The sequence below is a fragment of the Mirounga angustirostris genome, unplaced genomic scaffold (assembly GCF_029215605.1).
Source record: "Mirounga angustirostris isolate CCGP_5_RB_7025 unplaced genomic scaffold, mMirAng1.0.hap1 SCAF_7, whole genome shotgun sequence".
NCBI classification, from domain to species: Eukaryota; Metazoa; Chordata; class Mammalia; order Carnivora; family Phocidae; genus Mirounga; species Mirounga angustirostris.
The window spans coordinates 69998421-70024487 of record NW_026991715.1 but is presented as its reverse complement, the minus strand read 5'-3'; the positions used below and the strand labels follow the sequence as shown (position 1 = coordinate 70024487).

Below are 26067 nucleotides of genomic sequence, written 5' to 3'. Positions count from 1 at the left end.
CTTCTATAATTTTAATAGAAAGAGGAAAGGAAAACAGACCACTGGAAGGAGTAGAAAGCAAGAAAAGAGAAAGAAATGGGAAGAGACAAGCAGAAAGTGCTGCAGAGAAAAATACAGGTCTAAGAAGGAGATGCAGGGAGAGACAGGGATACAAGTTGAGACAGGAAGGAAAGATGGGGAAAAGGTGAAGGGGGACAGAGCTTGAGACTGAAGTAAATTTCTCTTAACCCTTTTTATCTTGTACTCTGTCTACCAAGTTCAGTATGTTACCAACATTCATTACTCAGTCTTGAAAACCAACCCTGTTCCTGTTTAGTTTTTTAATATTTTTGTCCTTTCCCTTTTAAAATCCAGATGCTCTACCTTACTCTTAGGATACTTATGGCAGCTGCCTAGGCAGGGAAAGGATAGGGAGAGTGTAATTCTCTGAGTGAAGTCAGCATTGTCAAAAAAAAAAAAAAAAAAGAATACAAAATCAAAATCTTTGCCCATCAGACTAGAGGCTACAAAGCACAAGCCCAGCTCCAGCATCTCCTAGCTGTGTGACTCTGGGCATGTAATTAAGCTTCTCGAAGCCTCAGCTCCCTCATCTGTAAAATGCAAAAGTAGAAGGAATGATGGTACTAACATATAAAGCACTTGAAACAAGGGCATTAGAAAGCACTAAACAAAAGTTAAACTATTTAAATTACCTCTAATATGAGTTTAAAGAAATATGAAGTATCTGTTAGCTTTCTTAGCATAAATATCTTGTAATAAATGCCTGATATCAACAGCCTAGTCCCAGGAGTCATATATTTCTTTTGCAAAAAACCAGAAACTTTTCGAATAATAATATGTTAAAAACTGATTATTCCCTTCCATTATTTTCAAAGTTGTCCAACTGAGCCTCAAAAGTGAATGAGGAACCCCTACTCCTTAGCTCACTCCTCTTGGCCATGCTTCTCCTCCCTTAACCCAGACTAATTTCCCGCCCTGTCCAGACCACCTTCGAACCAAGGTATGGGGAAGAGGCTACCACAGTGCTATTCATCACCACCACTTCCTGGGCTATCATACCTACAAATTTCACATAAAATCCCCAATATTAAATATCTAAACTGCAAAAAGAGTTTGCGTTTTAAAATAAGAATACATCTTTTTAATCTACATAAATTTATACTGAGGTTCAAGTTTTACCTTTCAGTCTGTAATGAATTAACTGAGTCTTTTCTAAAGCATGAAAAGAAAGAGGTAAAAGGTCAAAAAAGAAGCAGAGAACACAACAAACAAAAGTTCTGCTTAACCTAAAGGAAAATAAAATCATCTGATAGTTTGGAGGTCTAATGAAAACAGCAAATGAATCTTTAAAAGGAAAAATGCCTCCCTAAGAACTAATTCTATTTTGAAGATTACAAATTTGGTTATAAATAGTTGTAAAATTTAAAAAGCATCATACAATAAATAATTCTTAAATGTGTTTATAATCTACAATATATAAAACTGCCATAGATGATAGTGTCTAAATTAAAATAAATCTAAAAGCTCACCAAATTTTCTTCTATAGTGAGATTAACAAGTATTACAGTTATCACTTTTGATTAAAAAATAAATAACTTTAATTTGTTTTAAGTGAATAAACAAAAACAAACAAACAAATATCATACCTAGTCTAGGAGGAAATGAAGTTAAAGGAGCCATGATAAGGTCAACGTAAGTTAAATTCACAAGGAAATATTCTTCTAGCTCTGGTATGTCATCCTGCAAAAATTATATCCATTAAATCTCCTATTGTTATGCTCTCAAAGTAATGACCTCTCACAAGCAGTTTTTTAAAATTATCTGATAAATATATATGCTTAAATAGTATATAGCAAGTATAAAAATGTAAACCTAGAATAAAAAGATTTAAAATTTTAAAAATAAACATGTCTTGGCTATGATTTTTTTTTTTTCAGATTTGACACCAAAAGCAAAAGCAACAAAAGCAAAAATAGTTTTGGAACGCCTGGGTGGCTCGGTTCATTAAGCAACTGCCTTCAGCTCAGGTCATAATCCTGGAGTCCCGGGATTGAGTCCCGCATCAGGCTTCCTGCTCAGTGGGGAGTCTGCTTCTCCCTCTGACCCTCTCCCCTCTCGTGTTCTCTCTCTATCATTCTCTCTCTCCCTCAAATAAAAAAATAAAAATCTTTAAAAAAAAAGGCAAAAATAAACAAGTGGGACTATATCAAACTAAAAAGCTTCTGCAAAGGAAAACATCAACAAAATGAAAAGGCAACCAATGGAATGGAATAAAGTATTTGCAAATGACATATCTGATAAAGCGTTAATGTTTAAAATACATAAAGAACTCATACAACTCTGCAGAAAAAAAAAAAAGAAAGCACCACAAATAATCTGATTTAAAAATGTACAAAGAACTGAATAGACATTTTTCCAAGGAAGATGTATACAAGTGGCCAATACCTACATGAAAAGTCCTCAACATCACTGATCATCAGGGAAATGCAAATTAAAACCCGAATGAGACATCACCTCACACCTGTCAGAATGACTATTATCAAAAAGACAAGAGATAAGTATTGGTGAGAATGTGGAGAAAAGGGAACATTTGTGCACTGTTGGTGGGAAGGCAAACTGGTGCAGTCACTATGCAAAACAATATGGAGGTTCCTCCAAAAATTAAAAACAGAACTACCATATAATCCAGCAATCCCACACCATATTTGCGGAATTATTCACAATAGCCAAGATATGGAAACAACTTAAGTGTCCATCAATGAGTGAATAGATGAAGATGTGGTATATATAAACACAATGGAATATTATGCAGCCACATGGAAATTGGAAATCCTGCCATTTGCAACAACATGGATCAACTTAGAGGACATTATACTAAGTGAAATAAGTCAGAGAGAGAAAGACAAATACTGCATGGTATCATGCACTATCAGTGGAGTGTGAAAAAGAAAGAAAGAAAGAGAAAAAGAAAGAAAGAAAAGAAAGAAAGAAAGAAAGAAAGAAAGAAAGAAAGAAAGAAAGAAAGAAAGAAAGAAAGAAAGAAAGAAAGAAAGAAAGAAAAGTAAGTTAGTTAAAACTCATAGAAACAGAGTAGAAAACTTGTTGCCAGGGCCAGGGACTGGGGGGAGGGGGAACAAGGAAGGGTTGGTAAAAGAGTGCAAATTCAGCTATAAGATAAATAAGGTCTGAGGATCTCATGTAAAACATAGTGACAAGAGTTGACAGCACTGTATTATATAATTGAAATTTGCTAGGAGAATAGAACTTAAATATTTTCACACACACAAAAAGATACATATGTGAGGTGATGAATGTGTCAATTAAACAGACAGGGGGAATCCCTTTCACAATGTATACATATATCAAATCACCACCACAATATACATTTTAAATATCTTACCATTTTATGTATTTTTTAGATTCTACATACAAGTGACACCATGCAGTATTTGTTAATTATACTTCAATAAATCTGACATTAAAAGTATAAACTTATACCTGGCTGTATGATAAGTTATTAGGTTGAACCACATAAAACTGCTAATATATCATTTTTTCCTAGACTAACACAGTATATAAACCAATCACATAAACATACTAATCTATTTTAAATATAAAGGGAGCAAAAGATTTTAAATTACCTTACTATCCAGTGATTGGAATGTGGAATAGAATACCATGAAAAAAATACAGGCTTTGCAGTCAAGAAGACCTAACACCAAATTTTGTAACTTTAAGTGAGTTACTTCAACTTAAAGGCCTCACTTCCCCCATCTTTATAATGGAGGAAATAATAGCTACTTTGGGAATTATAATAATGATTAAAAATAATAAGTATGCAGCACCTGGCCTAGAAAGAGTCCTTAAAAAGGATAGCTAGGGGCACCTGGGTGGCTCAGTTGGTGGAGCGTCTGCCTTCAGCTTGGTCATGATCTCAGCGTCCTGGGATAGAGCCCTGTGGCAGGCCTCCCGCTCAGCAGGGGAAGTTGCTTATCCCTCTCCCTCTGCCCTTCCCCCTGATTGTTCTCTCTCTCTCTCTCTCTCATTCTCTCTCTCAAATAAATAAATAAAATCTTTTTAAAAAAGTGATAGCTATTTGTGATGGTTAATTTTAATACACAATTACTATTAATCACTAGGGCCCATAACAGCACTGAAAATAAGGCAGGTGTTCAAAACTTGAGGACTAGCAAAACCCATGTCAACTGTGACCAGACAGCCAACAATATTTACATAAAAACCCAATGTCTGTGTGTGTGTGTATATGCATGTGTGTATAATATCAGTACATACATTTTATTTTATTCATTTTATTTTATTTTATTTTTTAAAGATTTTATTTCTTTATTTGAAAGAGAGAGAGAGAGAGAGAACAAGGAGGGGGAGTGGGAGAGGGAGAAGCAGGCTTCCCGCCAAGCAGGGAGCCCGACTCAGGGCTCGATCCCAAGACCCTGAGATCATGACCTGAGCCAAAGGCAGATGCTTAACCGACTGAGCCACCCAGGTGCCCCTTTATTCATTTTATTTAATGGAGATTTATTTCCACGTGAAAAAATAGGAAACAGTCTCTAAACTATCTTCTATAATATATACACCAAAGGAAGTTACAGAATCAGGGATGTAAAAGGGACAGTCCCCCACCCATCCCCACTGCTCCTCACTCTCATGCAACAACCCCCCTATCACTGACCACCGCCCCCCCTCCCCTGCCGCCAACCCAGGCCTCGCTGATTTCTGTATATATAGGCCTGCAGTCTCTTAATCTCATGCTACTCAAGGAACAGAAAAGGCTACAAAGACCTAAGGAGAAAAAAAGGGAAAGTGGAAACCCTGTGTTCATAAAACTAGACTCTGGAAAGAAAAGAAGGGTTGGCTACATAGTTTCTGTTTTAAAAACTATCATATCTAAGTAATAATCCATTTATTTCATTCAGGTATATTAATAGATCATATATTTGAAAGAAGACTTGGTTTAAAGTTTTATTTATCAAATCGTGTGTTCTATGTCATATGCTAAATATTACCTCTTACAGGCTCTGGAGTTCTCATACCATTGTATTAGGTCATCATGCAATGGTAATCAAAAAAATAAGAGTTACTAATATGGTGGATGGTTTGCACTACTTATAATTTTGTAAAAGTAAAAAGCCTCTGAGAAAATAAAAGCTTTTCAAAAATAGAACCCCCCAAATACACAGTAATTGACCATTTTTCTAAAGCAATATTTATTCTCTTCCCTCCCACCCACCACATACACCATTTCCTACCCTCTCTATACATACCATTTTCATAAACCTCTTGGAAACGTATTCAGGTAGCAGAAACACTGAGTCCCGAAACAGCATGAGGTTTCACAATATGAAAAATCATTTAAAATGCAATTTCAGCCACCAATGATAACTTTAAGTTTGGCCGTAATCACATTTTATGCCAACTGCCTCTAGTGGGTTTCTCACTGTCTCTAATTTAACCAGTCCTAACAACTAAAATGCTGACCTACATGGATTTGCTGGCCCAATGAATCCTTTGGAATAATCAAAATGCTCCCCCGGAATCTCTCAGGCCAATGCCTATCTTAAAGGGGACTACCCTAAGGAAATTCTCTTTATCATAAGATGTTTCTTTTTTTTTTAATTTTAGTATGTTATGTTAGTCACCATACAATACATCATTGGTTTTTGATGTTGTGATCCATGATCCACTGTTTTCGTATAACACCCAGTGCTCCACATAGTCCGTGCCCTCCTTAATACCCATCACCAGGCTAACCCATCCCCCTACCTCCCCTCTAAAACCCTGTTTGTTTCTCAGAGTCCATAGTTGCTCATGGTTCATCTCTCCCTCTGATTTCCTTCCCTTCATTTTTCCCTTCTTTCTCCTAATGTCCTCCATGCTATTCCTTATGTTCCACAAATAAGTGAAACCATATGATAATTGACTTTCTCTGCTTGACTTATTTCACTTAGCATAATTTCCTCCAGTCCCATCCATGTTGATGTAAAAGTTGGGTATTCATCCTTTCTGATGGCTGAGTAATATTCCATTGTTTCTATAATAAAATACACAACAGCAGACCAGCCTATTCAGACAAGAACAGAAACCCCTGTGTGGTTTTAAAAAAAATCACCAAAAGAAATAAGCTGATTTAAAGGCACCAGAATATTCCATCAATTTCTACCTTCTTTGTGGCTATTCAGGTTTAATATAATAATAGCAAAATAAAGAGTTTTACCTCAAGTATAGTAATGTTGATGGCGGCTGCTGTTTCCCCTTCTTCTAAAATCAGAAACCCAACTACCGAGACAAAGTCAACACCTGGCTCAGCTAGGTTTCCTTCTGTTTGGTTCTGTAGACTCAGCATTCCAGGAACTGTGCTATATGTAACATTAATGGCTCCTAATTGAATTGGATGATAAAAGATTTTATAATTATTTAAACTTTTAAAATGATTATCACAGCATTAGCCTTTTTACTTTCCTAACTCCTGCAGTAGCTTTGTACTGTTGGCCCCAATTCCTTACTTCTTCCTATATCCTTGGCCTTTACCATGTAGTGGCTCAGTGATGTCCCACTCTGGGCAAGGTATATGCACTGCCTCTTGACTTGGAGTGTGGCTGTGACTTGTTTTGGCTGTGAGTACAGAGTAAAAGTGATTATGTGTTAGTTTTAAGCCTGGACCTCAAGAGGCCTGGCATGCTTTTGCTCACTTTCTTTGGCCTCCAATGATCCCAGGAGAAGAATGAGAGACATCTGGAGTAGGGCCACCCTTGGCCAAACCCAACATATGGTAGCAGACCCAGAGCCAGCCTATTATACACTGCTGAAACTTTATGATTGTTACACAGCATTTCTGTGGGGATAATTACTTCAATCTTTCAGAAATAAAGAAGTTAGGGGCACCTGGCTGGCTCTATCAGAAGAGCTTGGGACTCTTGATCTCGGGATTGTGGGTCTGAGCCTCACACTGGGTGGAGATTACTAAAATAAATAAATAAATAAACTTCAAAAATAAAGAAGTTATAAAGTCCTGTTCTGAATTAACAAATATTAAATTTCTTTTCCTGTCTCTGATTTGTGTTAGCAATGGCTTTCATTCACACAAGTAGAATATTAAAAAAGAACCTGCCTAGAAATCCCATTCACTCTAGAGTAACACAAACCTAGAGATCCGAATTCTCTGTTGATGAAAAGCTGAATTGTTATGTTGGCCTCTTGCAGCAAAACAAATCTTGATGAAAGAGCAAAACTTAAAACTCCATGTGGCTCATCACTGGCTTCCACAGTCAGGACAGCTGCATATCCTTGAGCATCAAGCAGAGCAATTCCTGCTGGTGGGACTCCTAAAAACACCAGGGATCACAAGAAATCTAACAGCGATTTGGCATTAACTTCTAGATCCACTCTCTGAAACATACTGAAGTACCCATACAGTGTTCTATTTCATTCACTCTAACAGAAATCTTCAGGTTGACAAACAGAACCTACATATTAGTTTTCTTTTTCTAGATAGTAAATTATAAAATTTTTCACTTGACATATTATCTTTATTATTTACTATAATGGTCTTCTGAATTGTAGACATTGAGGAGACACTGAAGAAAATACCCAGATAATTTGCTCAAAGTGATTAGATTTGAATTATCTATATAAATGGTCCAAATCCAAATTAGTCTGCTAATATAAATTAATCACAGAAAAATTCCTCCCTTGGAAATGTATTTTATTCCATAAGAAAATATTAAAATTTTTAAAGGTTTTTCCTGAGTCCACAAAGAGAAGTGTTCCCATTTGGAGCTGATTATTTTTAGATCTAACATTTTTATGGGACAGACAATATTTAAAGTTACACTTTAAAAAAAGTAAAGTAGGGGTGCTGGGTGGCTCAGTAGTTAAGCGTCTGCCTTCGGCTCAGGTCATGATCCCGGGGTCCTGGGATCGAGCCCCGCATCGGGCTCCCTGCTCTGCGGGAAGCCTGCTTCTCCCTCTCCCACTCCCCCTGCTTGTGTTCCCTCTCTCACTTTGTCTCTCTCTGTCAAATAAATAAATAAAATCTTTAAAAAAAAAAAGTAAAGTAATACTTTTTATTTTTTTTTAAAGATTTTATTTATTTATTTGAGAGAGAGAGAATGAGATAGAGCACGAGAGGGGGGAGGGTCAGAGGGAGAAGCAGACTCCCCGCCGAGCAGGGAGCCCGATGCGGGACTCGATCCCGGGACTCCAGGATCATGACCTGAGCCGAAGGCAGTCGCTTAACCAACTGAGCCACCCAGGCGCCCCAGTAATACTTTTTAATTAGTATGCATCTAGTTGTTAAATATAGAGATGGCAAGAATTATTTTTTTCCAAAAAGAATAATACACTAGAAAAAAATATAAATTGAATTTTGAATTACCTTGTGTCCTGACATCATACAGAATGACTTGGTATACTTCCTTCTCCTCAGGAATGTTATCATCCAACAAATGCACAAATACTGTCTTATTCAATGACCCCTATGAGAAACAGAAAGAAATTCATCCTTCTATTGTCACCGAATACGAAATACTTCCTGCTTTTATTAGATTTATAAATTGTGCATCCAAATACATTTACATTTAAGCAAGCATCCTGTGGCTTAAAAAATAAAAAATAAAAAATAAAAACCACTGACTCGGGCGCCTGGGTGGCTCAGATGGTCAAGCGTCTGCCTTCAGCTCAGGTCATGATCCCGGGGTCCTGGGATCAAGCCCCACATTGGGCTCCTGGCTCAGCGAGGAGCCTGCTTCTCCCTCTCCCTCTGCCTCTCTCCCTGCTCGTGCTTTCTCTCTCTCTCTCTCTCTGTATCTCTGTGTCTCAAATGAATAAATAAAATCTTTAAAAAAAAAAAACAAACCACTGACTCATGGGAAACTAGGCATAAAGTAGACAGGGGCTAATTGTGGAGGATCTTGAATGCTGAGCTAATGAATGTAGATCTTATCCAATATACGATGTAGCACTACTGAAAATTTAAGACAAGGCAATACATTGGGGGGATTTCTACGGCAGTGGTGAAAAAGAAGGCCGTGTTGCAGAAAAGCAGGTACGAGGAGGCCGTGTAGTTACTCAAGGCAGAAAGTCATGGGGGTTAGCTTAATATTAAGGGAGTGGAAATGAGAAGGAAAAAGAATATGGAATGCATTATCAAACAAGAATTCATATTGAGTGAGTGTGGAAAGGGGATGAAGATGGATTAAATGGTGCTGATTTCCTACCCAAGAAATGCTTTTATTAAGTTATTTCCCACCAATTGCCTTCTTTCAAACTATCAGAAAGAGCTTCTAAATGGCACCTCAAAAATATAGTGTGAACAGGACATAAAAAGATATTTGTTTTTAGAGCTGTATTTGCTATCCTCTTGCATGTAAAGTTTCAAGACAGTGAGGAGTTAAGAGAGAAGGACAAGCACTACCCATCATGTTTGTAACGACACAGTGGACACCAAAAGTGGGAGGCCAGGAGAGGAGCAAGAGAACTTGGCTCAAATACAAAGTTGACATTTGCTGTTTCCTTCAAGGAGATCTGCCATGTACATAAGAAAAAAAAACCCCACTTTTTAAGTCTTAGAACTTCTCTGAGTAATGTTCTTCCTCTAGCTTTCTAAGCAAGCTCTCCCATCACTCTCTGTTAAATGTTGTTTTACACAGAGTTTTCCCATTTTCTTCAAAATATACTGTCTTCTCTACATATGTGTGTTAAATCTTTTCTTTGTGGTATTACCTCAGGAAAAAAGAGTTGTCCAGTAGAGTTAGCAAAATTGAGTTCTAGATTTTGCCCAATAATTTTCCAGCTAACAGAAACATTTCCTCGACCAGGGGGTGTTCTTACCACATGGAATTGCAAAATTTCTCCTGCAAATGAAATGTACAGATTGATAAATGTTTAATGGAAAATAAACAACATTTGAATTCAACAAAACCCAAATCCCAAACATGCAACTATTACAGCACCTTTTCCAAGAACATTACAAGGCTGTTCTGTTTTGGACTTTCCAGAAGCTTTATACATGCTTATTGTTTATTAACACAGGGATCCCACTTTTAAATACTTTCATTTAGTAGAACTTCAGGAAGTTCAATATGTAAAATTTACCAAAAGCACATGCTAAAATGGGAAACACAAACTTTTATACACTCCAAAACATGCATCAGAACATAAATGTTCTGTAAATTAAAGAAAATTATAAAGTCCTTATGGTCAAAACTAGTAATAACACAAGTAAATTCTTCTTTCACTTCTCAAAAGGACACAAATTCCTTACACTGATATGCAATGTGATTTTACACAATGCATGCATAAAAATGCTTGCAAATACCTGAAAATCACATTTCTTTAAATTGTAACTTACATATACCATCAATGATTTTGTTTTATAAAAAGAAATACAAAGGAAAGTTGTCAAATTTGTACATGAGCCTCTGTAACTTCACCAAAGTTACAGTTTTCCTTCCTGGGTAATTGAGGTATTTTAGACACTTTATACTTTTCATTCCTGGTTTTTCTCCTCACATAATACTTTGTAAAATTGAAGAAAATCATGACAATCATTTCTTTTAAACCGCTGAAAGTGGAAAGTAAGTTCCTAGGGAGTATTGCTGATGGCCACGTAGCTTGCTGAAAATACGCTCAATTCAAAAGTCTTACACGATGCCAAGTAGTGCCAACACACTAAAATTTTCATACTAAATTTTAGCACATGTTAACTTTAGTGCAATGAATTATTTTGGGAGTGGAAAACATAAGAAGGCAAAGCATCAGAAAGACTTTTAAATAACATTTCCTCAGACACTTCAATGTATACATTTTTTTTAAGTGTTTCATTACAAAAAAAATTAATTGCCATTACAGTAGTAGACTATGTCTTGGATTTTTTTTTTTTTTTTTTTTTTACCATATAGGGACTGCTAGTTAGAAATCAGATTGTCCCAGGGTGACTAAAAGCCTGTACAATCAGCCATAATTGCCAAAATTTGTGTTACTTGTATAATTCACATGAACAAACAGAGGCACGACTATGAAATCCTAGAGTTCCTCTATTGTACACCTTGCAGAATTTCTCATAGGGCAGCTTTGTATTAAACAAAGAGTTTATTCCTGAGAGACATAAAGAGAGCCTTGGGGGATTTAAGCACTTTCACCTACAGTGTGGTCTGGTGACAGAGGTTTAAAAAGGTTTAAAGAGTCATGGTTTTTCAAATTTTTTTAAGTCACAAAACTTAGTAATACTTCAAGAAGAAAATTACAGAAGTTTGATCAAGTGCTAAAAATGCATTATGAACGCAAGTGGCAAGAAAACAAATCAAAGGTCAGTAAAGATCCATGTTGAAGGGGAACCTATAACCATAATAATAAAAAATGGTTGCAAGATTGTACATGGAGATTTGGGAATAATATACAATTAAAAGGTGAAAATAAAAATGAAATGCTAAGGAGAGAAAAAAAGTAAAATCCTCCTACAAACTTACTACATGTAAAATCCTCAAAGTCTAATACCTCAAAGTCAATATCATCTTTAAAAATGTAACAAGTTACCATGCAAGTAACCTGCAAGAAAATATTGCAAGAAACACAATTTGAAATAGAACGTACACACACACACAAATGCACACATAAATAAAAGGTAAAGAAAGTATTCCTTAAATACAATCTTGTAAGCCAAGCCTATTGCAAATCATGTGAAAAAAGCATGAACAGTGTGAAAATTTTCCTAATAAATAACCAAAATGGAGGTAGTGACTTTCCTCGTTAAGGCAGACTCTCAGGAACCAGATCCATTTAAAATGTCTCCTGGGAAAAATTACCAGAAAGTTACCTGGATGAGGAGTCAAAAAACAGTTGTAGAAAAGGAGAAGCTGAGAAAAAGGAAAAAGGAAAACTGAGAAACAAGTGCTTAGTCTTTTAAATATAAAGGAAAGGATAAAAGGAACGTCCTACACAGGGTAGGTTATAATTTTCACATAAATATTTTACTAGGTGCTACACTATCTTCTTGCGTTTGCCCAGGATGAAAGCCTAAATAGGGCCCTTACCTACAGAAGAGTCTGACAACATACCCGGAAGACCATCTTCATATAAAATCCAGAGTCCACCAAAAGTTGGACTTTTACTCTAAAACAGATGATCTATCATATAGCATCTAGGCCTAGCCTAATGCAGATTAAGAAATATAAACATAAAATGTATTTTAATAACCCTGAGTATTTTGTCTCCTTGTTCCCAAAATAAACCAAGAGTTTTTCTAAAAGACAAACATCAACTACACTGTGTGTAATAATAATGGAAAATTAAAACACAGGAAATATATTTTAGTAGATACATGTATGCATGCTATACATACGCCATCCAAATTAACTGCCCTCTACAATAGACAGAAAATGATTTAAACTAATTATAGGGATATGAATAGTGTGCAACACAAACTATCAATATAAACAATTAAGAAAAAAGTTGAGTGTTTCTAATATAGCAGCTCTGTATTTTTAAAAAGAAATGCATTTCTTGTTCAAGTTTTTGCCTAAAAAGGATTCAAATTGTCTCTGTTAAAAGGGCAGATTTTTAAATCCATTGACTATGGCATCATGATTATGATGTTGCTGAGGTGGATGACTGAGTGAAACATCTAACATGGATTTATAAAGGGCACATTTATACATAGTTTTCAACCACAGTAAAAATCTATTGTCCCAAGAATGAAGCGGGGGAAATCGGAGGGGTAGACGAACCATGAGAGACGATGGACTCTGAAAAACAAACTGAGGGTTCTAGAGGGGAGGGGGGTGGGAGGATGGGTTGGCCTGGTGGTGGGTATTGAGGAGGGCACGTTCTGCATGGAGCACTGGGTGTTATGCACAAACAATGAATCATGGAACACTTCATCTAGAACTAATGATGTAATGTATGGGGATTAACATAAGAATAAAAAAAATCTACTGTCCCATATTTTTAAATTTTCCCATTCCATTTGAAAGAAAGTAATATTTACCACTGGGCATCTGTCCAATTGTTTTAGCACAAAAAAGAGAAATAGAATTCTACAGAATTCAGTACATTGTTAAACACTAAGGCAATTCCTCCCCATGAACTGAAAATGTATTCTAGAGCCAGAAGTTCAGCATGGTCCACATTTTAAATCTAACCACATAAATGAAACACCAACACTAGGCCAAAAGCAGTGTTAACATTGTTTAAGACTACATGGCATGATTTTTTTTTACCATGTTTGTTTAGCAGTTATCTTGAAGAATCACCATGAAGTTTTCATTAATTCACTTTGGTAAACAAATATGCTTGGTACATATTTCTCTGTGCAAGCTTGTGGTAACATAAAAAATACACACAAAATTCTGAATCGTTGAGGTTCAACATAATGCTTTTGAAAAAAGAAAATTTAGACTTTAGGAAAAAACTTAGGAATAAAGGTACAGGAAAGTAAGAAAAGGAATAAAAATTCACCCCAATTTTTATTTATAAAATATGAAAAATCTAGGGAGCACACATGCAAGCAATAAAAGCAATTCAGTGTTTTATTTCTGGTACCAAACCCATGCTCATAGAGTAATAAGATAATGCACATTTTTTTTTTACCAATAACACATTTAGGCCATTTACTTTAATTACTAATCTTTTTCCTCTTTGCAAAAAAAAAAAAAAAATACAAACAAATTATAAGCCCATAAACAATGTTTCTGAATATCAGCAAAATAAAAATGTTATAAAAGTTTCTAGAAAGGCTTATTTGAACGTCTAAACTAATCTTGGCACAAATCGGTAGCAAACACTCTGTGGATGGGCAATGACTTGAGGACCCTACTTTGAGGAGCACTGCCCAAAGACCTCTACATTCTTAGATACTTGCTTCCCATCCCAAATTCTTTAAAATCCTCTATAGTTACCACTGTCTCCTCCAGCCCATTTGGGAATCTAATCTCACTGGTTGCTCATGTTAGCATGAGACACAGTGATTACTTTCTTTCCAATAATTAATGAAAACACACTCTTATCTTGGTCTCTTCCCACCTCTGGCAGAGCCTTCTCTCTCTCCAAAAAGGTCTTTTTCCTTTCCCAGCACCTTAGCCTTATGTTCCACACAGCTCCATCTTTGACACCTTGCTTTTCTTCCTCTATCCACAAAGATCCTATTAATTCTCCTGAGTTCAACTATTATCTCTAAAAACCTAATTTCCACCTCTAACATGAGATGGAGTCAGGTTTTCTCATTAGTTTGCTTCTCTCATACAAACATTGTTACTCAAAAGTCATTATTCTTCCAACTCAAGTCACTTGAAATATTTGCCAAAAGTTCCTGCAATGTCGAGTTCTACAGCAGATTAAGTTCAAGCAAAACATAATTTCTTCTCACAAATTTCCTTATATTATGGACTTTGGACATAGTGGGCTTTGGTTAAGCTCCACTATGAACAACGGTGTGCTACTTAATTTCTCAGAAATTCACTCTCCTTATGAGAATATGAGATGTATACCATTATACCCACTTTATAGGACTGTTGTTCAAATTAAGTGTAATAATGGATGTGAAATGTCTGGCATACGGAAAACACTCAACAAATGTTATTGTTGTCATTATTATTATTAACATTAACTTCTACAGTGACTTCTACTTATATTACAAATAATTTTTTTAAAGTTGCTGATCTGTCTTTAGATTGGACTTAGAGCAACGTGTTAGTCGTTTTTACTCAATATTGCTGTGACAACATGAGATTCTGGACCACTGATAAAAAGAAAGAGTGTTGAAAAATAGCCCAGACATTTGCATTGGTAAGTTAAAAAAACTCACAAGTTGGGAGTACAGTGAAGTACAAGGTAATGCACACTAAAACATATTTAGCTTCAAGCACAGCAACTAACGAGCTGGATGACCTTGTCAAGTCACCTAATCTCTCTGTGTATAGAATTCTATGGAATTCTATTTCTCTTTTTTGTGCTAAACACAGTTTTCTCATCTGTGAAATAGAAGTCCAAATACATGATCTATATCCTTTCTGTTTCTTCTCTTTCTGAGGTATGGTTATTTATTCTTATTTCTAAACACAGACTATAGTGAAACACAGGCTACTAAATACCAGTTTTATCTCAAACAGACTTATTCAAAGACAAAAAAACACTGCTAAAATGTTTGAAGCAAAAATTAACCTGTACATGCAAAATCCTACATATGATGTAAAATGTTAAGATTCAAGAAAATTTTTATTTTTTAAGAAAAAAATGGACTTTTCTAATTTTTTTCTAGTTTGGCACTTCATTCATAAAACATATCCACACAATATAAAATCCAGGGTAAAATATTCTCTAACTACAAACTACTACTTGTTTTGAACAAGAAGCCAATGTTCTATTGTTTAATATCAACAACTACCACTAAGTACATATAAACTTGCTAGGAACTGTGATAAGCACTTTACATTCATTAACTCATTAATCCTCACTAAGAAATCTATGAAGTAAGTAATATTGCTTGTCATTTAACAAATGAGAAAGCTGAGCATCCCAAATTTGACTAAGTTCCTAAAACCACACCAATGGAGGAAGCAAGCTGGAATCTGCAAGGCTCCTAAGTACTTAAACAGTTCATGACAGACCCCTTTCCCAGCTAAGTTCCAGGCATACTAACACACACAGCTCTACACAATAATAAAAGTATATATATAAAAAAACACTGGAAACTTTAAAAGAATAAGCAAAAAATGACCTCTATAGAAAAGAGAATGAATATGCTGAACAAAAAAAGGAACCCACCTTCGTGACCTATGACAGATCTGGAAGCTGTCTGAAAGCTAACAATTCCCGCCACATTGTCATTGGCCAAAATGTTCACTCTAACGGTGTCGGAACTGGGCAAAATTCTACTTCCCCCTTCGGTGTACACCAGACTAACTATGATGCTTTCATCATCCTCTGGCTCGGAATCATCCAAAATGGCTAAGATAGCTGTCTTTTTGGTTTCACCTATAAAAAAAAAAAATTAATGGAATAAAAACCAAAGTAACAAAATCACCAACATAGAGAATCCACAAAGGCCCAAAATTACTTCCACTTTGAAAAGTTAAGTAAAGGGGCGCATGGGTGGCTCAGTTGTTAAGCGTCTGCCTTCAGCTCAGGTCACGATTCCAGGGTCCTGGGATCAAGCCCCACATCAGGCTCCCTGCTCAGCGGAGGGCCTGCTTCTCCCTCTCCCACTCCCTCTGCTTGTGTTCCCTCTCTCACTGTGTCTCCCTCTGTCAAATAAATAAATAAAATCTTAAAAAAAAATAAAAATAATAAAAAGTTAAGTGAAAATATGTAAATGAATATCATGAGCAATATTAGTGTAACTACAAGCAAATGCTATATGTTAATCTGTATATCCTTTCACATATAAAACATTGTAAATTTTATAATATGGACAGATTGTGAAGAAGGGCATTTTGAATTATGCAAAAATTTAAAGGGTAGAATTATTGAAAAGAATCATAGTTTTATTCCTGGTCTTTAGCCTAGAAAAATGACACAGCTAAGGAAAGGACTTCTAAGGTACGTTTGGATGAGAAACAGCTCTCTCTCTTGGTGAATGGAGTCTCATTCTCATTCTGGCATTCCTGTGAATAATTTTTTTCAGGTAATCAAGCCAATACCTCCCTGAAAGACCAGGAACACTTAGGGGATGGTGGTCAAAATGGCAAACAGGAAAGGAATGGCAAATTCTGAGTGAAAAAACCGGCCTGAATGAGTCTTTAGACAACTAGATGAATCAAATACCAGTTTCCAGGATGTGGGCAAATGAAGGAAGGAGGCAGAAGAGGAATTCAAAGGGATGAGCGACAGTGACAAGGCTCAAGCATTCTACTTTTTAATTTGGTCTAGGACCCCACTAGTACATAGAACAGCAGTGAACACCCCTAAACCCAACAGGGCTTCTGCAGTTCAGCCTATTAGCCTCCACCTAATTCTTTGCCACTTTTTGGAAAGAGGACAAAAGGGTGAGATGAGAAAAAGTGGGAAAAAGGAGAAAGGGGATATGAATGCATGTTCTCTCATGACCCTGCTGCATTTCATCAATTCATAGTATCAAGACTGTCTCAAGAGACTATAGATATCTAAGAATCTAGGTTATCTATTAAATATAATCTATTTTTGTGATGCTAAAGTTACAATTTAAGGTAATACTAATTTTTATAATGGTATTACTTTATATGAAAACTTTCTTTGTAGTTACTAAAGCTGCTGGAAAATCTAACTTTAAATTTTCATCTCCAGTCATCCTCATTAAATTTTCATTATTTCCTTTGAAATAAGGAGAAATGTTACCAAATACCAACCTGTACCGCCAGCTCCACCAAGTATATCATATTCCATCATTACCAAAATCATTTACTAGGAAATAACCATTATAGAAATGTGATATACTATTTTTAAAATTTACTCTAAAACATAATGCTTATTAGATATTTCAAAAAGTATACTACACACGAATCATGATCATGACCCCCAATTACTATTTCTCAAAATAGTATACGCTAAAAAAGTTGAACAAAAAAAGATGTGAATAACACTCACTTCCTTCATTTTTGGGGATATCATGAAGTTTTTATAAGTATACATTTTTTTTCATAAGAAAAACACTATGCTAAAAACCATATGGAATCCATAATTGCCCAAATCAGGATTTGAGCAATGATCTTAATAAAGATAACTTTCCCCCACCCAAAGATAATTATTTTAAACAAATGAACTTTCCAAACTTCCAAATATTAGATGATTCAACCAGTCCTGAAAAAGAATCAGTGAATCTGACCCTAATTTTAATCTGTGGGCCAAGTTATCTATGACTATATTATTCATGAAAATTTACAGGAGTTATCCCATTCAAGCCCAAGAACATTATTATAAATCGATCTATCCCTAGACTTCATTTAATATGAATGAAATCATCAAACTTCATACTACTTATACTTACAAATTATTTTCATTGAAGATTCTCATGGGTAAGACATATCAGTATTAACTGGGAAGCTTTTTTACATATACTAGACAAATGAGGATAAATCTTCAATGAAAATAATTTGTAAGTATAAATAGTATGAACTTGGGTAACTTCCCTTACAAAATTAAAATTTGCCTTGAGTTGCCTCTGTTTCCTTATAGGCATTGCCAACACTATAAAGGAATAAAACCCACACATTGCCTGAAAACCTTCTCTTTTTAATAAATTAAAAAAGATACACATCAGCCTATGTATGTCAAGCATCAACAATTAACAAGCTAACTAACTTCTTTTTTAAACCATACTGCACTTGTATATATTAGCAAGAATCTAGGGGCGCCTGGGTGGCTCAGTCGGTTAAGCGTCTGCCTTCAACTCAGGTCATGATCCCAGGATCCTGGGATCGAGCCCTGCATAGGGCTCCCTGCTCAGCAGGAAGCCTGATTCTCCCTCTCCTACTCCCCCTACTTGTGTTCCCTCTCTCGCTGTGTCTCTGTCAAATAAATAAATAAAATACTAAAAAAAAAAAAAGAATCTACACAGTAAGAATTCTTATGAACATTATCATAAAAATTAACTATGATGACTTTGCCAGGGGAAACTAAAATCCATTTAGAACCATCACTTACCTTCAGCAAAAGTCAGAATATCTCCAGCACCTATAAAATCTAAACCTTCAGTAGCAGTTCCACCAACAACACGCCATTCGACTGCCACCTGACCTAAGCTGCCCCCCGTCCTGTGGATCATCAGCTCCACTGTGGTTTGGGGCTGCTCCTGAACTTCAACATATAAGCCATCTTCAGAGGTATTGGGACTAATGCTATAGATCACGAACACTCCAAAGGCATCACCATTTAATGCTATGACAACTGTAGAAGTATTTGGCTGTCCTATGGTTGGTTGGTTTTTAAAACTGGCTGTGATGTTCATGAGGTGAACTTCAAGGAGAGAAATTAGAAAACTCTCATCCATCTCTGGGAAATCATCGGGAAGAATAGAAACTGTGAGATTTGCAAATTCATCACCCTCCAGCATTATGGCCCACTGCCTTGTCACAGGCTCATAGTCACTCTCAGCCACAGCCTGACCACTAAACAGAGACGCTACCCTGGTCATGTTTTTCCTGTAGGTCCAGGAGTCCGAGTTGTTAGCCATTGGACTGATCCACGATGTCATCCAAAAACACTGAGGGCCCTCAGAAGCACTGAAAAAAGAGAACGCTGAGCATGCGTGTTCTCTGAGACACAAAGTGGCACAGGTATACTGGGGTTCCTTCGTGGCAGAGACATTCACCCAAGTTCTCCACAGAGGGTCAGGCACCCCTTGAATTGGCGATTCATAGTAGGACAGTAAATCTTGACCTTCCCCGACTGCAAGAGCCACTCCATCAATATCAGAAGTACTGTAGAACAACAACAGCCGACCAAAGTGCCCTCCGCTAAAACGTGGAGTGACAATTAAAAGACAGGTTAAGCACTCAAAGCAATCTGTGGGTTACATAGAAAAGGAAAATACTGACTGCAGTGTTCACTTTTTTTTAAGTATATAAAGTAATAGTACAAACACAACCATGTTTCTTAATTATATTTGTCTTTCAACATTTTATTTTCTCATGCAAGGGAATCTTGCTAGTTTTCAATTAAGCAATAGTTATTCTAAACAAAGCTATAAAGATACCCTGCAAGATATGCAAATTATATCCATTTCACAATTATCAAACAGGATTAGAAAATGAATTTTCATTGCCAGATTTCACTGAAACAAGGTAATAATGATAATAGCATGAGTGCATTTTAAGAAAATGTAATTACTTGCCACAAATTCCCAAGACCCCTTATTTTCTATTTCTGAAGGAGTTCAGTGAACTTTACACTGCCTCACACACTCACGGAGAAAAAACAACCTGAAAACCTCCCACATCATACAGCATCTGAATATTCTTTAATTTGGAAGCTAGTTGTATTTAAGTTCTAATTCAAACAAATCATAGACTAAAGCAATAATTTTCTGCGGTTAGAAAGCCCGATGATGTATAATGTATTTAATCTATTTCACTAATAATATGTATGATAAATATATTGGGCTCTTCATATTAATAGGCATAATTCAATTAACAAATTACCAAACCTACAAAAGAATTTACATTATATAACAACCACCAAACCTAAATTATTTAATTGCACTAGAGGTCATTTCCCACTACCCACAATACCCATCCCCCCACAGATGCAAGCCATTATTTCATATACCTTCGCCTAACAGTTATGTTAGCACAGGAACTTCGCTCCAGAGGCTCTTGAACGCGATAAACCGACTGAACAAAGGCTACTGTACCATAAGGATTATCATTGGCAGGAATAACAATATTTGCCACTCGATCTAACCCAATAGTACCTCCACCAGAGGCATCAGTTAGTTGTACTTGGATAACCTAAAAATGGAGTGAAAATTTCCTTAACAAAATCCCAGTTCTGAAATTAAAATAACAATGATGCAGGTGGGGGACAATCAAACATATAATCCATACAAAGACAAGGACAAAATATAATGTAGTATGAATGGACTCAAAGGAACTCCCCCATTACATTTACAAATCCAACATGTAACGGAATAATACATTACTGACTTTTAATAGTGAAGCACAATTATACATAACAAACAAGCCATTTAAATTCCTTAATATTTAGGTATATAATCTTATAAAATCTATTTTAAGATCCTTGTTTATAGTTACCATTTCAATGATACATTTTTATGTCCATTCTATACATTTTTTTATTTAGGGAAAATATTGCATGTACGTTTCCTAAGTAGCTAATCTATTATGCTTTATTTCCCACATTATCTTAAATGGAAATTCTCTGACAAAATTTAAAACAAAAGACATCATATCATAATGCCACCTAAATTTAGAGAGAAGGAAAGAGAAATGTTTTATATATATTAACTAATATCTAATATTTTAGAACTGAAAAACACAATTAACATTCAAATGAAATGTTCTGGACTTCCCTTCTATGAAAACCTGATATTATTAAAGCATAAATGCTATTAAAAGTAACTTAATGACACCTAGGTTTTCATAATACTTGAATTTCATAATGTAAAATTATCTTCAGTTAATATATGTTAGTAATGAATCAACTTTCCTGTTGAGACTATTTTTATTTGCCACCTAGCTTCTTCACCATGAAAAATAAGTATCAGGCAGATGTGTCTAGCATGGTATTTGTCATATAGTAAATTTTCAAAACTACTGAAGAATAAGTAAGTGAATAAGTAGAAAATCAAAATCTAAATTTAATTAAGATCGACTGGCCCACACTCAAGCTAAGAGGGAGTCTGGATACAAACAAATGAAGAGTTTATATGGAAAAATGTATAAATATACATGTTAAATATCTAAAAATATAGATTTAATCATTTAACGAAAATGTGGGAAAATACAACGTAACTATACAAAAAATTAACACTCGTGAACTGCGATATGAACCAGACCTTTTTCTAGAATATTCTTGTTTTTGTTTATCTGTAAAAATCACTTTTACACTACCATATTTTGAAAATTCTTGCAGAAATAATTAACTTGACATTCTCTATAAATGCCACAACAACAGCCATCTGTTCTAGTCACTATAAGACAAGGTATGATCTACAGTGTCATTCTATACTAGGCCATTCCTCTCACCTCTTCAATCTCCGGAACGTCGTCAGCCAGGACCTCTAACAACAAGGTTTGAATGGTTTCCCCAGGGGCAAAGGTCACATTACCTGAGACAACTCGCAGGTCACCAGTAGCAAGCTGTCCATTAATGGTGGCGACCCACTGAACAGTAACATTGCCGAGTGTCCCAGAATTTCGAATTACTGGCAGGTTTACCTTCACTGAGTTAAACTCAGGTTCCTCTACAATAAGTTTAGTAATCTGAAAACCTGAAGGGCAGAACAAAGTTAATTTCAAATACAAAATAGCGGATTGTTTTTTCCCTTATGCAGTCTAAATATAAATAGCTAAGTCCCCCAAAATCAGAGTAACGTGCTGTGATAAACGGTCAGGCCTGCCAAAATTTCCACATTATTATTCATTATGACAGAAGCAGAAATCACAAACTGAGAATCAGGCATTCTATATTCTACAGCAGTCAGGCATGTAGCAGTCATGGGAGAAGTAGGTCTAGTGAGTTCTGTAGCTAACTGCACAGTGCAAGCCTGGTCCAAAGAGTCTGCTGCTATCTTGCTCCCACGACTGATGCTATGCAGGTTCAATGTTCCCAGATTTCCTGCTAATCAAGAAAGCCCAGAAATCCAGATTTTTGTGTAAATTGATGTAAACTAATTTTTGAAAGAATTGTCTAAGATTCACAAAACACATCTAGAAGCCAGATCTGACTTACAAACCTAAAAGTTTGTCCCCTCCGTATTTATGCTAAGACGTTGATTTCTTTTTTTAATAACCACTAACCACTGCTAGGGAGGGTGCATAGATATCCCATATATTGGTAACAGCGGTTAAAAAGCGAAACATGATCAAATTAATTCTAAGTCTCTAAAAATGAAGAAATGTATGATCTATATCGACAAGTTAAAGACACAAACTAGTTTGGTTACCAAATAATCCATAGGGGTCATCAGAGGCCTCAATAATGATGATCGCCTCTGTTAATGCCCCTAGTCTGGCTCCTCCCGTTGTTTCATTCAGCAACTGCACAAGAAAAGATTCTTCCAGTTCAGGGTAGATGTCATTAATGATATATATTGGCACAGATTTACTGGTTTCCCCTTCTAGCAAGACCACATCTGATGAAGCTATGCTATAATCTTCACCTATAAAGATAAAAATCAAAATGCTAAAACTTATTTCCAAATATGATAATAAACATGCCATACACTAGTAAAATACTGTGATCTATCAAATTCCATAGATATACTTGTAAAGCTTTTGTGAGGATACTGACTACATATATTCTAAACAAAAAGATTTTACCTCTCTGCTCAGAAAAAATAGGTTTGAGATCAAAAAATAATGAAACAGACCTCCAAAGGGTGTTCAAGTTTATCCTTTCATTTTTAGAAAGATGTACACATAATATCTTCTATTTGTCATGTACAGACATAGATGATATAGCTATGATATAGATATGGACATACACAAAAATATAGAGTCATCCATTACCACAAGATAACCCCTTATCTACAAAAGAGAAAGAAAATGTGCACAATCTTTTAAAACAAAGAACAGAAGTAAAATCCTACCTCACTAGAAAGATATGTTATACTGTTGTACAGATATAGGCATGTCAGCATCATCAATGTTATTGCTGGAAACTATGGGCTTTCCTAAAAAATTGGATTAAAAGCTGCTCCTGCATACTGCCCAGGTTAGCAGCAGCTTTGTTTCTGGTCAAACAGTGGGAAGGGAAAGGAGAGAGTCTTCTTATGATGCCTAAGGGCTTATTTCTGAGAACACTGATTCATCCCCACTGTTAGGCAATGTGTAGGGCCCCCTGCAGACAGTCAGACATTCCTCTAGGCTACCCACCCTGCATGCATGCACGCACACACGTACACCAACCCCTCCCCCCCCAACTAAGGGAACAGGTGAGCCTGGTTTATTATCTTTTCAAACAAATATCATTTATTTCAAAATATCAAGCGTGTTATCCTATCCATTCACACTCATTTTCCTTCAAGTGCATGCTAGAAAGATTCTAATTGAATAGCTCTCGGGCAGATCTCCCTCTAGATGCTGTAACTGCACCAATAAAAAAGGCAGTCTCCTAATGTTTGCATTTGGCAGTGAAATCATTTTGCTTACATAGAATAGTTAATGCTAGCCATTGCCTCATCCACATTCTTCATAAATAAATAAACAAGCAAGATAAATGGGTTGAGAGGCAAGACTGTTGCCAAGCACTGCAACCATGTGGCTGCACATTTTATCCTGCATTCCTTGGGATCATTTACACATGAATCCCTTTCAAATAACTAAAAAGTACACACAAAGAAAGCCTAACAATACTTTCCCTAGTTTACTTTTCATTGGTTTGTGCATATTTTGGTCATTTTAACTTTAAAATTGATATACAGTTTTGCTAACATTTTTCAAAAACTACAAAATCAGTGTCATAAATACATGATAAAAGCTCTACATTTATGCCTTTTAAAAGATGCAAGAGAATTATTGCTTTCTGGTAGATATTTCTAGCTGTATCTGTAAGTGGCTTTTGTTAATTAAGGATGTAATTTCCCTCCAAAACACTTCACTGCCCCTTGGATGTCTTTTCTCACCCGCAACTGCAGTTATTGGCACGGCTTTAAACTTCACAGAAACATCTGCGAATGATCCTCCTGCTCTAGTCACATTGATAATGGGTCCAACATGATTTTCTGCTACTCGAACAATTGGTGCTGAGAGCTGAAGAGTTCCAAATGCATCATCATTGGCAATGATGATTAGGTGAGCAATAGTTTCTACCTTAGGCCCGAGGCGTGGAGAATTTGAAACTGAAAGACAAGAAAAGCTAATGTATCAAAATTCTACCAACCGGCCAAAAGTCATCAGGAAACCTCAGCAAGATTCCATCAGCCAAATGGGATCCTCATTTGGTGTTTTTTTCTACTATCTCTATCAAAAAACATGTACTGACTACTATGGACCAGCACTAATCTAGACACGGAGGAAACAAAAACAAATTAAACAGAAGTCCCTACTCTCTTGTAGCTTTACATTCTAGAGAGATTGTTATTATAGAATCTTTAGCAAAGGAATAGTTATCCTACAGGAATATTTTAATAAGTACTGGAAATTTGTTAAAAGGCAAAAAATGATTACGGTGTAAATAATCATCACTTTACATAATATTACATAGATAATGATGACACCTACAGGATTATGCTCTTCTAATTAGTTACCAGCATGACATAAAATTTTTAAAAAACAGCATTTCAGTTACAAAATTGAGTAGGAAAGTCATTAAGCTTTGTGTCCTCAAAGACCAGCAGCAAATCATTATACTGTAATTAAATTACTGCCTCTCTGTTTCCCTGTCCTTGCTCACAAACCCATTCCTTTTTCCCATCTTAGTTAACAGTCATTCAACTGCCTTGTCCAGAATGTAAAGCCAGCCTCAATGCTACCCCAATGCTGATACTTAACCAACTGAGCCACCCAGGCGCCCCATCCCCAATGCTGATACAATAAAGTGTGCTCAATACTTTCAAGGCTCTCTTCTCACTTTCCACTGATTTTAGAGACAGCAAAGCTTGTTTTGAAGGCATTTAGGACCTTCCACAAACTCTCCCTAAATTATTTTCTAGGTTCAATTCCAACCAGCACCCTTGTGAAAACAACATAAAAAGTGACCTTTTTTTATTATGTTATGTTAGTCACCATACATTACATCATTAGTTTTTGATTTGTGTTCCATGATTCATTGTTCGCGTGTAACACCCAGGGCTCCATTCAATACGTGCCCTCCTTAATACCCGTCACCAGGCTAACCCATTCCCCCACCCCCTCCCCTCTAGAACCCTCAGTTTGTTTCTCAGAGTCCATAGTCTCTCACGGTTCGTCTTCCCCCTCCGATCTCCGCCCCCTTCATTTTTCCCTTCCTGCTATCTCCTTTTTTTTTTTTTTTTAACATATAATGTATTATTTGTTTCAGAGGTACAGGTCTGTGATTCAACAGTCTTACACAATTCACAGCACTCACCATAGCACATACCCTCCCCAATGTCTATTACCAGCCACCCCATCCTTCCCACCCCCCACCACTCCAGCAACCCTCAGTTTGTTTCCTGAGATTAAGAATTCCTCTATCAGTGAGGTCATATGATACATGTCTTTCTCTGACTACTTATTTCGCTCAGCATAATACCCTCCAGTTCCATCCACGTCGTTGCAAATGGCAAGATTTCATTCCTTTTGATGGCTGCGTAATATTCCTCTGTGTGTGTGTGTGTGTGTGTGTGTGTGTGTGTGTATACACACACACATATCTTCTTTATCCATTCATCTGTCGATGGACATCTTGGCTCTTTCCATAGTTTGGCTATTGTGGACATTG

General features: G+C 36.1%; 1 protein-coding gene across 1 annotated transcript in view; it reads right to left on the bottom strand.

Annotated features, from left to right (window-relative positions):
• The window catches only part of ADGRV1 (adhesion G protein-coupled receptor V1), a 515575-nt gene that overhangs the window by 386941 nt on the left and 102567 nt on the right, over nt 1-26067 (bottom strand). Inside the window, exons 29-39 of the mRNA XM_064596364.1 lie at nt 24290-24505; nt 22610-22825; nt 21690-21934; nt 20251-20432; nt 18628-19439; nt 15775-15984; nt 9739-9869; nt 8393-8492; nt 7161-7340; nt 6233-6396; nt 1647-1740 (exon numbers count right to left, since the gene is read on the bottom strand). Coding sequence (XP_064452434.1) covers nt 1647-1740; nt 6233-6396; nt 7161-7340; nt 8393-8492; nt 9739-9869; nt 15775-15984; nt 18628-19439; nt 20251-20432; nt 21690-21934; nt 22610-22825; nt 24290-24505 — 2550 coding nt within the window. The remainder of the gene's footprint in view (nt 1-1646; nt 1741-6232; nt 6397-7160; nt 7341-8392; nt 8493-9738; nt 9870-15774; nt 15985-18627; nt 19440-20250; nt 20433-21689; nt 21935-22609; nt 22826-24289; nt 24506-26067) is intronic.